This window comes from Carassius gibelio, chromosome A5 (genome assembly GCF_023724105.1).
Source record: "Carassius gibelio isolate Cgi1373 ecotype wild population from Czech Republic chromosome A5, carGib1.2-hapl.c, whole genome shotgun sequence".
Classification (NCBI taxonomy): Eukaryota; Metazoa; Chordata; class Actinopteri; order Cypriniformes; family Cyprinidae; genus Carassius; species Carassius gibelio.
In genome coordinates, this window is record NC_068375.1 from 21,332,771 (window position 1) to 21,347,369 (window position 14,599).

Genomic DNA, 14,599 nt, shown 5'->3' on the forward strand with positions numbered 1-14,599 from the left:
ATTTGAGATTAGTCTTTGCAACTTTACAGATCTTCTTTATGCACAAAGAGCTTGTAACAAAAAACTGAAATCAATTCATATTATCATATTCATATTATTATTTCAGTTATTTGTGCATGTTAATTCTAGCTTGCCTCTGCAGTTGTATGTTTGTCTTTCCTGTTGTTTTTGCAAATAAGGAACTACTTTAGTCTCATCACAACTAAGGGGAAACACTAGATGCGCAACCATACAGCAAACACAATAAGCTTCAAACCGCGGCAAGCGCACTTGCAGTCAGTATATAAACGCTTGAATGCTATTTTTAATAGGACTGTTTATTGGCTCGGCACTGAGGAAGCGCATGAGATTGACAGTCACGCAATCCAATGAGCATCAAGAGCCTTGCGCTGACCAGCTAGAAAACGGACAACTCGTCCATAAAGAGCCAATGATGTCGAACGGGCGCGGTTTGCTGTCGGAGCAGGTCTGACTTCCAACCAAAGGAAATCGCGCCTGTGAAAGCAGAGGTGGAGAGGGACCGAGAGCAGAGAGGAAGAGGAAAGTTGGGCTCCTCGAGATCTCCCGGATTTCCACCTGACTGCTCGGGAAGCGAGATACTGGGACAGGCAAAATGTTGAGTTTGGGGAGCGTAGGAGCGAAATCTACTAAACCGTCATTCGTGTCTTATGTTACACCTGAGGTAAGCGAAAGCTTTCATGCCGCGTTATACTCGCGATGTTTACAAAACATCCCGGAGACACTGTTTTGAGCTAAAACAGCTGAAAGCGCGGACCGTCACGCGCTGGGCGGGGTTAAGTCCCAAGCTGATGCTGACATTGTTGACTTCTTCAAGTTTAGACAAACAGGGAAATCTCAGTCGGTTTTGGGTAACGTTACCTTTCGTTCACACTGGGAAATGCATTCACAGAACAGCAGTATCTTTTCATTCACTTAACCTTACACTTCGAAGTTTGACGACTGAGTTTTAGGTGTAATGTAGTTGTGAAGTGTGGTTGTTGTTATCCAGGTTATTGATTGATTCCATGTTTATTGACACGAGCCACGAGTGTCCTCATTTTGCTCTGACATGTGATGTGTTTGAAGTCCATTCATGGTTTTAAACTTCCATCTAGTCTTGAGCGAGCATAGGGCGTCCCATTAGAATAGATGGCATGACCCATTGATGGCCAGTAGAGTTCATGCCCTTATTGTTCTTTCAAGAAAGCATGATGATTGTACTCCGAATAGAAACAACGTGATGTAAGATTAAAACCCTCTATTTTCATTGTTTTTTTATTTTTATTTTATTCAATTAAATCCGTACAAGACCAAAAAATAATACAGTAGTAGCGATTTAAAGGAAACCCGTCATTATTACCCTTATGTTGTTCAAAACCTGCCAAAACCGAAATTTATGTAAACCGAAAGACGGTGTGTCTCAGGTTTCAAAAGCAAATTTTAGGAGAATATTTTCACCCCAGGATGTCATTAGGGAAAGGAGTGTCCCCAGATTCTTGGGACTCTTTGTGAGGTTTTGTGTTTTGCAGCTGACCTCATGGTAGCCAGGATGCTTGGTGGCTTCCTTTCCTTTATCTATCCTGTTTGTTTCAACAGAACTTCTACAGTTTTTACCCATTCCCATTTGTTTATTGATTTGATCTGTTTGAACCAGTGACAGGGGAAGTTGCCTGGTTAAAATTTTAAAGTTGCAAAGCATGCCTTGTGGATATCACAGGGCTTCTGTTGAAATGCATTGGGCCAGAGACACTACAGTTATTATGGGAAGAGGATCTTAGTGTGCTGATGTTGCTGTACAGTGCTGATGTGGTTCAGTTTTCTTTGAATTCTCACTATATTACTTGTATATTACACTTAAGTCAAATGTTAAAGGGATTGTTCCACAAAGAAAATCTCATTTACCCATCTGTTGCCCTTCCAAACCTGTATGGCTTTTTTCCCCCGCATCTGTAGAACATAAGAGTAAAAGTTTTCTCAATGTTTTTCCTCATATAATGGATGTCACTGGATGGCAAAACTGGTTACCAACATTCTTCTTTTGTCATACAGGTTTGAAATAACATGAGGAGGAGTAATTCATGAACGAATACATTTTTGGGTGAACGGTTCCTTTAATGTAATAAATGACAGTGTAGGTTTCTCTTACCTACTTCTATTCTCATATGTACGATAGCAGCAGTTTTTTCACTAAGGAGCGGATGTTGTGTGTGTGCAGGCATTTAGACTTCAAATGTTCACATACTCCGCAGCAGCACACTCAGTGTGTGTGAAATGTGGCATGATGTGTTTGACATTATATTGATGTATAGTACTTGTTAAAATGTCATTTGGTAAGATATTTCATTAGATAATTTAATCACGTTTACGGTTTTTACATTAATTGTATTGTTTCTGTCTTCTTAAGGAAATAAAACTAGAGAAAGAACCACCAAAGAAAGAGATCCATCCTGATTTGCTGCCAGGTAAATTCAAAATCCCTTTCAATGTTTTGCCCTCTCGGGTTTTTCTTTGGCTTATTGGAAGTAAATCTTACTTTTTTTTATTTTTTATTTTTTTGTCAATGGGACCATGGGTGCAATGTTCAATTCAGACTTTAATAATAGTTCTTTAATTCAGATGGAAGCTTCCAGAGATCTCATTTAATGTAGTTGGGTAATACACTGTCTGCACACCACAAAACTGGCATTGTGTTTTATTCAAACTAACATGACATGACTGTCTTGTTTCTTAGGTGAAGTGGAGTTCTGTAGCGCCAACCCCATTCTCAAATACACTCAAGATGACCTGTCCCAGCGTGGCATCTTTGGCACATTGTTCTGCACCAATTTTCGCATTACATTCATTAGTGATGAGATATCACAGGAGGAGACGGTAAGGATTGGTGACGGGGCTCCGATCTCACACAGTCTCATGAGAAAGCAGTACTGTAGTGTTTTAATAATGTGTACGAATTTGATTCATTCAAAAATTTTACATTTTTAGGACTTGGAAAGGTCCTCCCCTCAGTGGGGCATAAGAAAATTGTAGAGACCCATACTAATGACATCATACGAATTAGTCACCAATTTACAGAAACGTAAAATGGTTATGAATAGTCAAATGGAGAGTTTGTCTGGTAGACCAAAATAGTCAACATATGAAAACTGTATTAATTTAAATGGCCATTTGTAATGGTAATTCACATCTACAATGCAGTCACCTAACAAACCGTCTAGAAATTGAAATTCAATCAACCAAAGAACCACAGTGTTTATTTTAAACATCACGTGCTTCCTGTATGCAGACTGCAGCATTTCTGTACATGTATTGTGGTTGAAAAGAATAAAATATATGTTAGGTGTTCATACAATGGTAGTCTTAATAATAAGAATGCTATTAATTAGGATTGTCTATCATTTAAACGGTTTTATTAAAAATGTGTCCTGTTTGAAAAGCTCATTACCCATTCTGTTGACTAAATGTGTAATAAAAAATAAAAAACATTTTTTTTTTCCAAATTAACACATTAAATTGACAGTCCTACTATGAATCTAAAATAGTTAGTAAGCAAGTTATGTAGGTTTTATTGTGCTAAACATCTATGTTTAATTGAAACAGAATTGGTACATTATAGAGACACATGAACATTAAAGTCTTGGAAAAACTATGATGTTGAATTACTGCATTGGAAATCAGCATGTTTGGTTAAATGACAGTGTGCTTAACAGGAAGAGTTTGTCGAAATTGGGCCATTTTATAGCCAAATTAAATTAAACCCTACAGATCTGCTAATTTTGTTGGCTCCTGTATGATAAATAGTTCTTCCTTGTTTTTTAGTCAGGTTTGGATAAACATTTCTCCTAATAAAAAAATAAATGGAAATGGAGTAAATGGGGAAAAGTGTGAATATAGTCAATCTTTGTTGGCCTTGAAACACTGGGCGTATTAACTAAAAGAGCATTGGCCAAACTGCATGCTTGGTGATCGTGCATGAGGAACTGTGCTGTGCGCTCTCACTTTAGCTGCCATTTCAGGAACTTGAGAACCTGACTCACTGGCAGTGAAATTCTGGTGGGAAACCAGTGTGTTAGAGCAGTCTCAGATGGTCAGGTATTCAGGAAGTGTCAGGTGCTCCTTCCAATGGTCTTTTCTTGGCTTGTTAAGGTCTGTATACCAAATAAGAGCAGTATATAGAGGATACTAATCTAAGCCATGATCTTAAAAAGCTGCAAAACGTGTTTTTGCTGAAAGCTAAATTGGGTTAGATGTCAGTGTTGGTTGGTATCATAGGCTACTTTCAGACTTGTATTTGAGGGTGGTTAACAGGAACTGAAGCGTGTATCACACTTGATTTCACAAATTATTGTGTGAAAGCTTGATACAGCACACTGAACAAGGCAACAGTGTCTTGTTTTTCTGTTAGTTATGGTGTGTGGTGTAAAAGCGCACCTTTCACAAACTACTTGGTATTTGTTAATCACCGTCTTTCATAATCATTGTTCACTTTAGTATTGTCTGCATTGAGAAAGAGGCTGTTGTGTCACTCACCTTTGTTACAGACCAAGACCTTCCAGAACAAACTCTATGGAGAAAATGACATTCCATTAATGTGCGTGGATCACATCTATGGTGGTAATAATTGTTTTCAATTGTTATGAATGGTTCTAGATCTGTACATTTGTAAAAAAAAGCAACAATGTGAATTTTCTTGGAAAAGTTTGAAATGGTTGATTCCTGAGAAACGGTTTTGTTTCTATTGAAGTTTATGATGAAAAGAGAAAACTGATAACAGGAGGCCTGGTGAAGAACAAATATCCGTCCAAAATGATCATTCACTGTAAAGACCTACGAGTCTTTCAGTTCTGTCTAACATACACCAAGGAGGAAGATGCCAAAAGGGTAATTTTGTTTTGACACTAGGACTGAAATATATATGTGTATATTGTAAAGAGGGTTTCACATCTCCTTTTGCATCTGTTGTTTGTTCTTCAGATCTTTCATGGTATCGTTCACCATTGTTTGGAGGAGAAATCTCTGAAGTGTGTCTTTGCTTTTTCCTATACATGGACACCAAGCCCAGGTACAGATGTATCTTCTTGTAGAGGCTTTCATTGCGACACTGTTGTTACTTTTCAGTTTCACTTGTGGATGTAAATACGGCTGACGTCTGAGTTCTATATTCTTATGTCTCTGATATGTGTATATTTAACTGCTTTTGAAACAACATGCCTGCAAATACAGCAGGAACCAAAACCAGTAACTCACCAAACCCATGGAACTGTTTATACAACAGAAGGGAAAATATCACCTTGTGACGTTCATGAAGACTCACTTAAGCAGAACATGAACTTTGCACACATCTGAAATGCAGCTCTGGTCTTGTAGCACCAACTGTTGAATTCTGATCATAGTCTCCTCAGCTGGAACAGATGGCCGAAAGAACAGCAGTCATTCTGTCTTTTTAGACGATGTAATGCCATTTATTCCTGTGATGCACAGCTGAATGTTCAGCAGCTATTTCTCCAGTCTTCAATGTGACATGACCCATCAGAAATCATTTCTAATATGATTTGCTTTTAAACCACATCTTTTGTTATTGTCAATACAGTTGTGCCCCGTAATATAATAATGAAGGGGGGTTTTCTATGGTTCTACATTTTAAATGCCTTAAACTCTAAATAGTCAACTCTGGAACAACAACACATGATGTATTTTGTGTCTGCAGAAATGCAGAGGAAACAGGAGACAATTCTGTTTGACTCACCAGAGGACTGGACTCAGGAAATGAAACGGACAAAAGCGAACTGTCGACTAGTCACTGAAAACGAGAACTTTGATCTCTCTCAGAGGTACTTTATGCAGCTGTGAAGTGTCGTATAAAGTGTTACTATTGTATGAATTACAAACATTTTCAGTAATGGAATGTCATCTCTAATCTATGTTTATATGTACTACTGACCTTGATTGTTAGAAGATCCATCCTACACTGTCTATATTTGGGTAGTTCACAAAAAAACTAACATTATTTTTGATGATGGAACTACCCACTTATTACATTTTAATATCCTTTTAGCAGTTCAATTGCCCTGAAATATATGCATTTCTAAAATAAAATATTCCATGTAATCTCTCAATTATTATAAGGTCAAAGGCATGCATTCATTATTATAAAACAGTTGAAAATAGTTTTTTAAAACCGTTTTCAGTGATCTATAGCAAGTCCTACATTAATAAATGGACCTAACAAAAACCCTGCTCTGACATTGTTTTTAGATTACCGAAGTACTTTGTCATCCCATCAGCACTAGGGGATTTATTCAGTTACCAAGGAAAGGGCTTTCCAGTGAGTAAGAATATTAACAAGATCTTTGTGAATGTTGCTCTGTTTTTATTTATTTATTGAATTTTTTAAATTTTTTTATTGTAAGGTTAGATTTTGTGTACAAATGGTCATTTTGTCAATTGTTTGATGGCTGTTATTATTCTTTTTAGATTTGGTGTTGGTCTCATCACAGCGGTTGTGCTCTCTTCAAAGCGTCCTTACCGTCTGTGACGCAGGAAGATGGGGATATCCAAAAGCACGTTGACATGTAAAGGAACATTCAGTTTTTTGGACTCTTTTATTTCTCCTGTGAGATCAGCCAGTCTGCTGGGATACCTTCATGGTTGTTTGTGCCCTAAGTTTCAGTGTTTTTACATGCTGACACTCAAGGCCACTGTTCTTTATCACAGAACAACATGCAGAATGTTATCTAGTAGTGTGCTAGACACCGTCAGCAAGGACAAGAGTAGATTTGTAATACAGTGTACACGGCAAAAACAAACAAAAAAAGTAGTATTGCCTTATCTTGACTGTCTATAGTACCTTCACATTGAAATTCCCCCCCCCCCCTTTTTTCTTTTAAAGAATGATAAATGCAGTTGCACATAATTACCTTTACTCCGCAAAAACAGAGGACCTCTCAGAATCACTTCCTACTATCCAAGACATCCAGCAATCATATAACAAGTTCAAACAATTCTTTCTTATCGGTGAGTCACAGAATACACAAATATCTCTTTCACAAGAAAATGCTAACGAATAAATAAATCCTCAAATATTAAATGAAAGGATGGATATTTGGTTTGCAATCTCAGAGTAATGTTTTTTTTTTTTTTTTGTCTCTTAGAAAATTCAACCGATTTTTGGTTGTCTGACATGAAGTGGTTCTCTTCCCTTGAAAGTTCGGGATGGCTAGACATTATTAGGTCAGCTTACATCGATAGAATCCTAAATTGTGTGATTTTCTACTTGTATTCCTCTTTATAATCATTAGTTAGATTCTATGAAACCATTATCAAACTGCATTTAATGTCCACAACAGACAATGCCTCCAAAAAGCAGTAGAGGTGGTTGAATGTCTTGAAAAGGAAAACACAAATGTTCTTATAACAGGTAGGTCAAGCATGTTTCAACTACATTAGACTTTCCAAAGATTCTGGTCCTCCAACATGTTAGCTTCTGGGCTAACAATAGTGTGAGTTTGGGATGGCTTGTCTATGTGCTAGAATGGTTCTACTTGGTACCAGAAGTAGTGCAGAAATTGCACATCTTATCTTTAAAAATGAAGTAGTTTTAAACCTTGATATATCTACTGTATCCTGCTGACTTTGAGTTTGTATCCCCTGGTAATTTGTCTTGATATTGATTGATTTGCAGAGGAAGAGGGAACCGATCTGTGCTGTGTGATCTCCAGCCTGGTTCAGATAATGCTGGACCCTTATTACAGAACACTGATGGGTTTCCAGAGTCTGGTGCAGAAGGAGTGGGTGGCTGGATGCCATGCCTTCCTGGATCGATGTAATCACCTTCATCAAAAAGACAAGGAGGTAATTATTGCATGCTCCTTCCTGCCTGTTGTTTCTTCAGAGGCTAGGCTGGAAGTGGAAATGTTACTGTTTTGTATTTGCCCATTTTCGTTATGCTTAACCTCTGACAATTACAGGCTATTTTGCAGCCAAAAAAAAATCAACCAGCAAACCTGTCTTTTAGAAGGATGTAAAATAATTTCCTGGAAAAGTTTATATGGAATAATTGATTCTGATTGGTCAGTCGTGGAATTCTGCGGACAGATATTTTATATGAAGACTACTGAACTCTACTGTGACTACTCAGTTCAGCTAATCTGCACTACGATCATGTTTTTCATTGCATATTGCAGTCCCTTAATTTCACTTAAAAGCATTTTCCATGCATGTACCTGTTGGCTTAGTAACCGTGTGATTTAAAATGGAGAATACAATTGGTATCAAAAAATAAACCCCTTCAGCATGATACAAGACCATCTGGGGTTTATTGTGTGATGCTGTTCTCACCTGTTTGTCTACTTAATGTGATTCTTGTTTCTCGATGTAGTGTCATTCTCCAGTCTTCCTCCTGTTCCTGGAGTGTGTGTGGCAGCTTGTTCAGCAGCACAGCCCGGCCTTCCAGTTCTCCGAGACTTATCTGACTGTGCTGTCCGACAGTGTTCATGTGCCGGTCTTTAGCACCTTTCTGTTCAACTCTCCCCATCACAGAGAAAGTGTTATGAAGGTAGAACTCGTGTATTTTATCTCATACATTTCATTTAAACTTATTTGATGTCATTGTGGTATTTGGACCTTACTGTAGTTAGTTTGTTACACTGTTCTGAAGACCATTCTGCAAGTTAACCGTATTAGAGGCCTCTATAGACGTACAGTGGCTAACAAGAAAACAGTCAGCCCTCTGTGATGCAGTCATTACTCTACATGTGCTAACTGCCTGTGCTTGATTGTCTTGGCAGGCAGAGTCACCGCTTGCACAAAGCAGCCAATTGAGCTGCCCAACAGTGTGGGACTGGTCTGTGCAGTTTGACAGCAAGGCCCAGAATTTCTTCTTTAACCCCCTGTATTCAGAAAAGGTGAAAAATGAGAGAGCTGTACGCAAACCTCACAAGCTCAAGGTGAGAGGGTGAAATGCTTCTGATACGATCTATGTTACGTACCGCATTTTCCGGACTATAAGTCGAACTTTTTTTTCATAGTTTGGCTGGTCCTGCGACTTATAGTCAGGTGCGACTTATTTATCAAAATTAATTTGACATGAACCGAGAGAAATGAACCAAGAGAAAACATTACCGTCTACAGCCGCGAGAGGGCGCTCTATGCTGCCAGAGATACTGTTCATTGCTCCTGTAGTCTACACTGAGCAGCACAGAGCGCCCTCTGGCGGCTGTAGACGGTAATGTTTTCTCTTGGTTCTTGGTTCTAAATGAATGCGACTTATAGTCCAATGCGACTTAAGTATGTTTTTTTCCTCATGACGTATTTTTGGACTGATGCTACTTATACTCAAGTGTGACTTATAGTCCGAAAAATATGGTAGTTTTAATAATTAAGGGAACGATGTGGAAAAACACCTCCTTTAAAAACGGTGTTCATTTACTGTTAAATTGTATCATATTTAGAAATTAGTTCAACATGTATGCATCACGCAATATAGTATTATGAGAAATACATTTGTACATTTGAGGTTTTATTGAACAATCAATAATACAATCATAAAATACAGATATATATTATCTTATATCATGTGAATTATAATGTTTCGAAAAGGTGTCAAATCCAATATTCTATATAAATCGATGCGTTTTTACAATTGCCTGAATAATTCCGTAATGACCGATAAATCAAAAAACAGAATCCAAAAATCCAACACGCATCTGAATTACACTATAATCAGAGTTATTTATAGACCTACAGTATATTGTATGGTTTTAAAACATGTATTTAAATATTCCAAATGTTTCACATATATAAACATTGTCATAAAAGCCAGAAACTATGAATTCAGATAAAATGACTTCACTCAGTTAGCCTACACATTATGGTGAACAATAAAGATATCTGAAATGTCCATCTAAACCTTGGAATCATGTTAAATCATGAGAACCCATTTAGTTTACAATGCCCATTTTGTTAATATCCAGTCAATCCCGATGGAATCAAATGATGCTTTACATTTATAAATATTTTTCAATAAGACATTTCACTCATTACAATAGGGAAGAACTTGTCATTTCTATTTAATGCTAATTATAAATAAAATAATAAAAGCACCTAATTCTGAGGGTTTCACTTGAACCTCTTGTGAAGTATTTGTTACTGTACAAATCTAAATGAATTACTGTTTAAAAGGAATAAATCTCACAAATGTTGGCGTTCAGATGACCGCTTAATAAGAGCATAGCTATTTGGTAAATGTGTTGAGATTTTAGTGAGATCTTTAGTCAAGAGGAAAATTAAAGGTGAGGGGGTCTTGCCCTACTTTTGCTTCTTTTTCTAATATCTCAGTTGAGTTTATTTTGTGAATTCATTTTTTTGCAGATTAATATTTACATTTGTCTTTATTTATAGCACCAAAGACAGTTATCCTTACCCAGCACAGCTTTCAAAACCCCGTTCAAGAAAGGTTTCTTTAAGGACGAGACGGAAAGCCTTAAAAAGATGCTACGAGTGAAGCGTCTCAGTCGCTGGATGGGCTCTCCTGACTCCACCGCTGCCATCAGCCGAGAGTTCTACGAGTCCTGGCAACAGCGTCCTCTGGACTATCACGGCCTCCTGCTCCCCTGTCTGGACGGCCCGGCTGTCCGCGTCTGGATGCAGCGCTACCTGCGCTGGATACCTGAGGTGCACATTCTGGGCGGAGGCTCCATGGCCGTCATTACCAAGATTATGGAACTTCTGAGTCAGGTGCAGGATCTGAAGCGTGTGCTGGAGCAAAGAGACTCATCACAAGCTGCTAAACTCGATCACCGTCCATACATTCAGCACCGGCTGCTGTCGTTCGGCTCCTCGGGACGATTGTCATCCTCATTCCCCTTCTCTTACAGCCGCAACCTATCTTTCAAGCCCAACATACCTACAGGTCTGATGCAGTGCCTTATGGTAACTGACAGTCTAGCCAGTCAGGAAGATGAGGCCAGTTCATTTGTGAGTCTGGTTTAACAGAGAACATTTTTTAATATTCCTCCATATATTATTAAACGATAATATTATGAGGTAAATACAGGATCATAGTGGCCTTTTCAGATTCAAATTAGGTGCTGAAAGTGCCTTTTGTGCTAAAGCGGGTCCTTTTGGAAAGTAAAACAGGTTTTTGTCAAACCACATGTGCCCTGCTGTATCAAAAACTAAATATGAGCCTTCGGGCAGAATGTAAGCTCTTTTATTTTTGATGTTCCTAATGGAACAGTACCTGGAGTTGTTCTCTTGCTCATCACGGAACACCAAACCCTGAGCTTCCAGCCTTTCTACAGTGCAGTGTTACATAAAATCATCACCAAGTAACATTCCATACAGTATTCCATTCCAGTGGTCTATGGATAGATGAGCTTATCCTGAATAATAGCGACCATTATAAAGAGTTCGAAACACATCTGACTTCCACATTTCTCTGACTCCTCACATGTTATAGCTCCTGATGTAGAGCCATCTACAGGTATATTATTGTTACTGCTGCATTTAAAATGTATTGAGAATTATACTGTACTTATTGTGGTCTGATTACTGTGACTTCGCATTTCTTTCCCGCAGATGCCAAGTCAACCTTCGGGTATAACTTTTTTTTTTGCGTCTAAGAAAATGTAAGACAACAGGAAGTATGGAACAATATATGAGATCAGCTGTCTCTGAGTTTAAATGCTCTGTTGTTTAATGTACACAATTTTGGGCTCTTAGTTGTCAAGTGATAGGCTGGCTGTTATTTTAGAAGTACATTATGAGACAACAACAATAAATATTTTTTTTTTTATAATAATAGTAAACAAAACAAAAAACCCCCACAAAGCTGATTATCTGGGGGAAGAATTGTTTTCTCATAATCTGAAGCAAGATTCAGCTGCCAAATTAATTATATATATCGTTGTAGACTGCAAGCCTTTGCAAATATAATTATTTAAACATAAGCTAATGTAATTCTGTATCTGCATTTGTGCACATTTCCTTTGCAGTACTACTGCCACAAATCAACAGGCACTTTGTTAAAAAAATGTGTTCAAATTGCATCTGAAATGTGATTAAGCTTATTTCAGCTGAAAGCACTGAAGCACTGAGCTGTTATTTGCTGGTAAATGCGTGGAGAGAGCAGCATTTTGTTTTGGTTTTCACCTTCTCCTCCTATGTTTTGCACTACTGCTCCTTGCCAGTCAATCACTGTTACCCGAGTCGGCTGTAAATCTGATTCTGTTCACTTCAGTTCTGTACTTCTCTTGTGTAAAACAAGGGATTTCAAGCTGGATTTGAAACTTATAACTGTATAATTGTTTTGTATTTTTCTATAATTAACTTCAGTGTTCATAATATCAGAGTTTGGCCTTGAAATATGTCAGATTGCTTTATTTTGGACCATTGGCTTCAAAATGATAATTTTCATGTAAAAGTAGCATTAAATACTTTTATATATGCACTCGAGAAATGTCACTCTTTTTTCCGCAGAATGTGATTGAAATAAAACGCTAGATCAATGCTTTACGATCATGTTCTTGTAAAACGTAGCAAGCAATAATGTTAGATGAAACCTCATACTTTTTTTAAGTAAATAGTTCTGACAGGTTTTAATAATTTGTGTGTGTGTGTGTGTGTGTGTGTGTGTGTGTGTATATATATATATATATATATATATTAGTACTCTGCAAAAGTCACAAGGAGTCTGACAACATGCAGTGCTTCACACAGAGATCTGATCTCGTCATCATCCAGTCTGTCTAGAGTAACCTGGGGCCTGTACCATGAAGCTTGATTAGGTGGCTAGCCAGCTATGTTTCAGCTTAGTTTCCGCCAACCCTGGGTTTTAGGTACTATGAAAGTAGCTCGGCTTTAATCGGTGTTCGTTGCCATGGTATTTTACACTGAACGGCTAACCTGCTCCGGGGTTCTGGATTCAAGATCTCAGACTGAAGTTGGACCAATCAGATGTGAGAGAAGTGACACATGTCTGACGCAAAGTAACTCCAGGTTATCTTGCTCCAAATTAAAGGTCACTTATGCTAAAAAAAAAAAATAGAAGAAGTCTGGCTTTAATGATAATTACGGAGTCATTTTATGATTTATATAATTATTGTGATCCATATTATTATTATAATAATAATTTATCTTTTACACACAATTTTAGTTTAACAGTAATTATAAATCATTTTAAATAAATATTAATGTATATAGATCATGTAATATAAACAAGCTGTAGTATCAATAGATTGCACTATTTATAAAAATTTAAAATCTGACCTTACATGTTCCAGTCTCTATCACTATATATTTTCAAATGTATAAACTAAGTTAACAAATTGTACTTGTGACTGCACAGAGCAAGATTCTTTATTTTATTTGTCCTCTTTCATGTTTTTTAAATTTGTCATATTCTTCAATCTCTTAATCTTTAGTAAAACCTTCAACCTTTAGTTTTGAATCTCGCTGGGTCCCTCGCGAGAAGTAAATCAAACTTGCTTTGTGTTGCAAGGCTCGTGATTGGCTGTTCACCAGTGATGTCACACATTCATGTGCACGCGCTCCACAAACTCAGGATTAAAGCCTGAGTTGACAAAGAAAGTTGATGAACAGCATCATGGTACCAACAAAGCCGGATTGGAGAGGTTTGGTTTTGTCAACTCAAAACTAATCCTGTAACTCTGAATTTGTCCATGGTACAGGCCCCTGAAGAAACAGATCAAACTGAGACCGACTAAATCTAGAAGAACTGTGGTAATGTCTCCAAAATGCTTCAAGAAACCGGCAAAGCTACAGAACTGTGAAAAGTTTTAGGCACTTGTGTAAAATGCTGTAAAGTAAGGATGCCGTCAAAAATAATGCCATAAATAGACGTTATTAATTAAGTTATATTAAGTAAATTAAACCAACATTTGGTGTGACCACACTATGTGTCACATGTTGTTTTTCAGGTAGCTTTGCAGGTAGGTTTCTTGAAGTGTCTTTGAGACACTTGTTCTTCTGGATTGAGTCTGTCTTAGTTTGTTCTGTTTCTTCATGTTATTCCAAACAGACTAGATGATGAAAACTGATATTTACTACTGACACACTATAGCAAAACATAGAAATAAATGACTTAAAACCGTTTTTTTTTGCTGGTGAAAATACTAGTGGCCTACGACTTTTGCACAATACTATACATACATACAGGTGCATATCAGTAAATTAGAATGTTGTGGAAAATGTAATTTATTTCAGTAATTCAACTCAAATTGTGAAACTCATTTGGAATTCTCAGTTCATGATTCCCTTAAAGTTGTAGTAATTCATTGTTTCTGTCATGTTTATTATTTTTTTTTTTTTTTGTATATAGTTTTTATTTAATTTTATTTTCATTTACTTTACTATTAAGACAGTTTTCTTTTTATTCTGAGGAACATGTTTATATAGATAGATAGACAGTTGGTTGTATTGAACTATAATAATCCTGGTTCTACCTCACCAGTGATGTTCAAAAATGTTGTCTTGGTATGCAGCTCACCAGGTTTCCAGATCCAACCCGAGTGTGTTTTTTAAGCTCAAAAACAGTATACAAATAGTGTATTACAACCATCAAAAATAAAAATGATAGTCAATG

At 37.2% G+C, this 14,599-nt stretch overlaps 1 protein-coding gene across 1 annotated transcript; it reads left to right on the top strand.

The window, feature by feature from the left end:
- Positions 1-330: 330 nt before the first annotated feature.
- Positions 331-12,505, top strand: LOC128002561 (myotubularin-related protein 12). The gene is made up of 16 exons (XM_052592453.1): positions 331-682; positions 2,405-2,462; positions 2,732-2,871; positions 4,539-4,611; positions 4,742-4,878; positions 4,972-5,059; positions 5,705-5,828; positions 6,253-6,322; positions 6,472-6,569; positions 6,887-7,011; positions 7,149-7,227; positions 7,344-7,414; positions 7,679-7,848; positions 8,375-8,551; positions 8,784-8,942; positions 10,396-12,505. The coding sequence occupies exons 1-16, from the start codon at positions 614-616 to the stop codon at positions 10,984-10,986; spliced, it is 2,229 nt and encodes a 742-aa protein (XP_052448413.1). The 5' UTR covers positions 331-613; the 3' UTR covers positions 10,987-12,505.
- Positions 12,506-14,599: the final 2,094 nt, after the last annotated feature.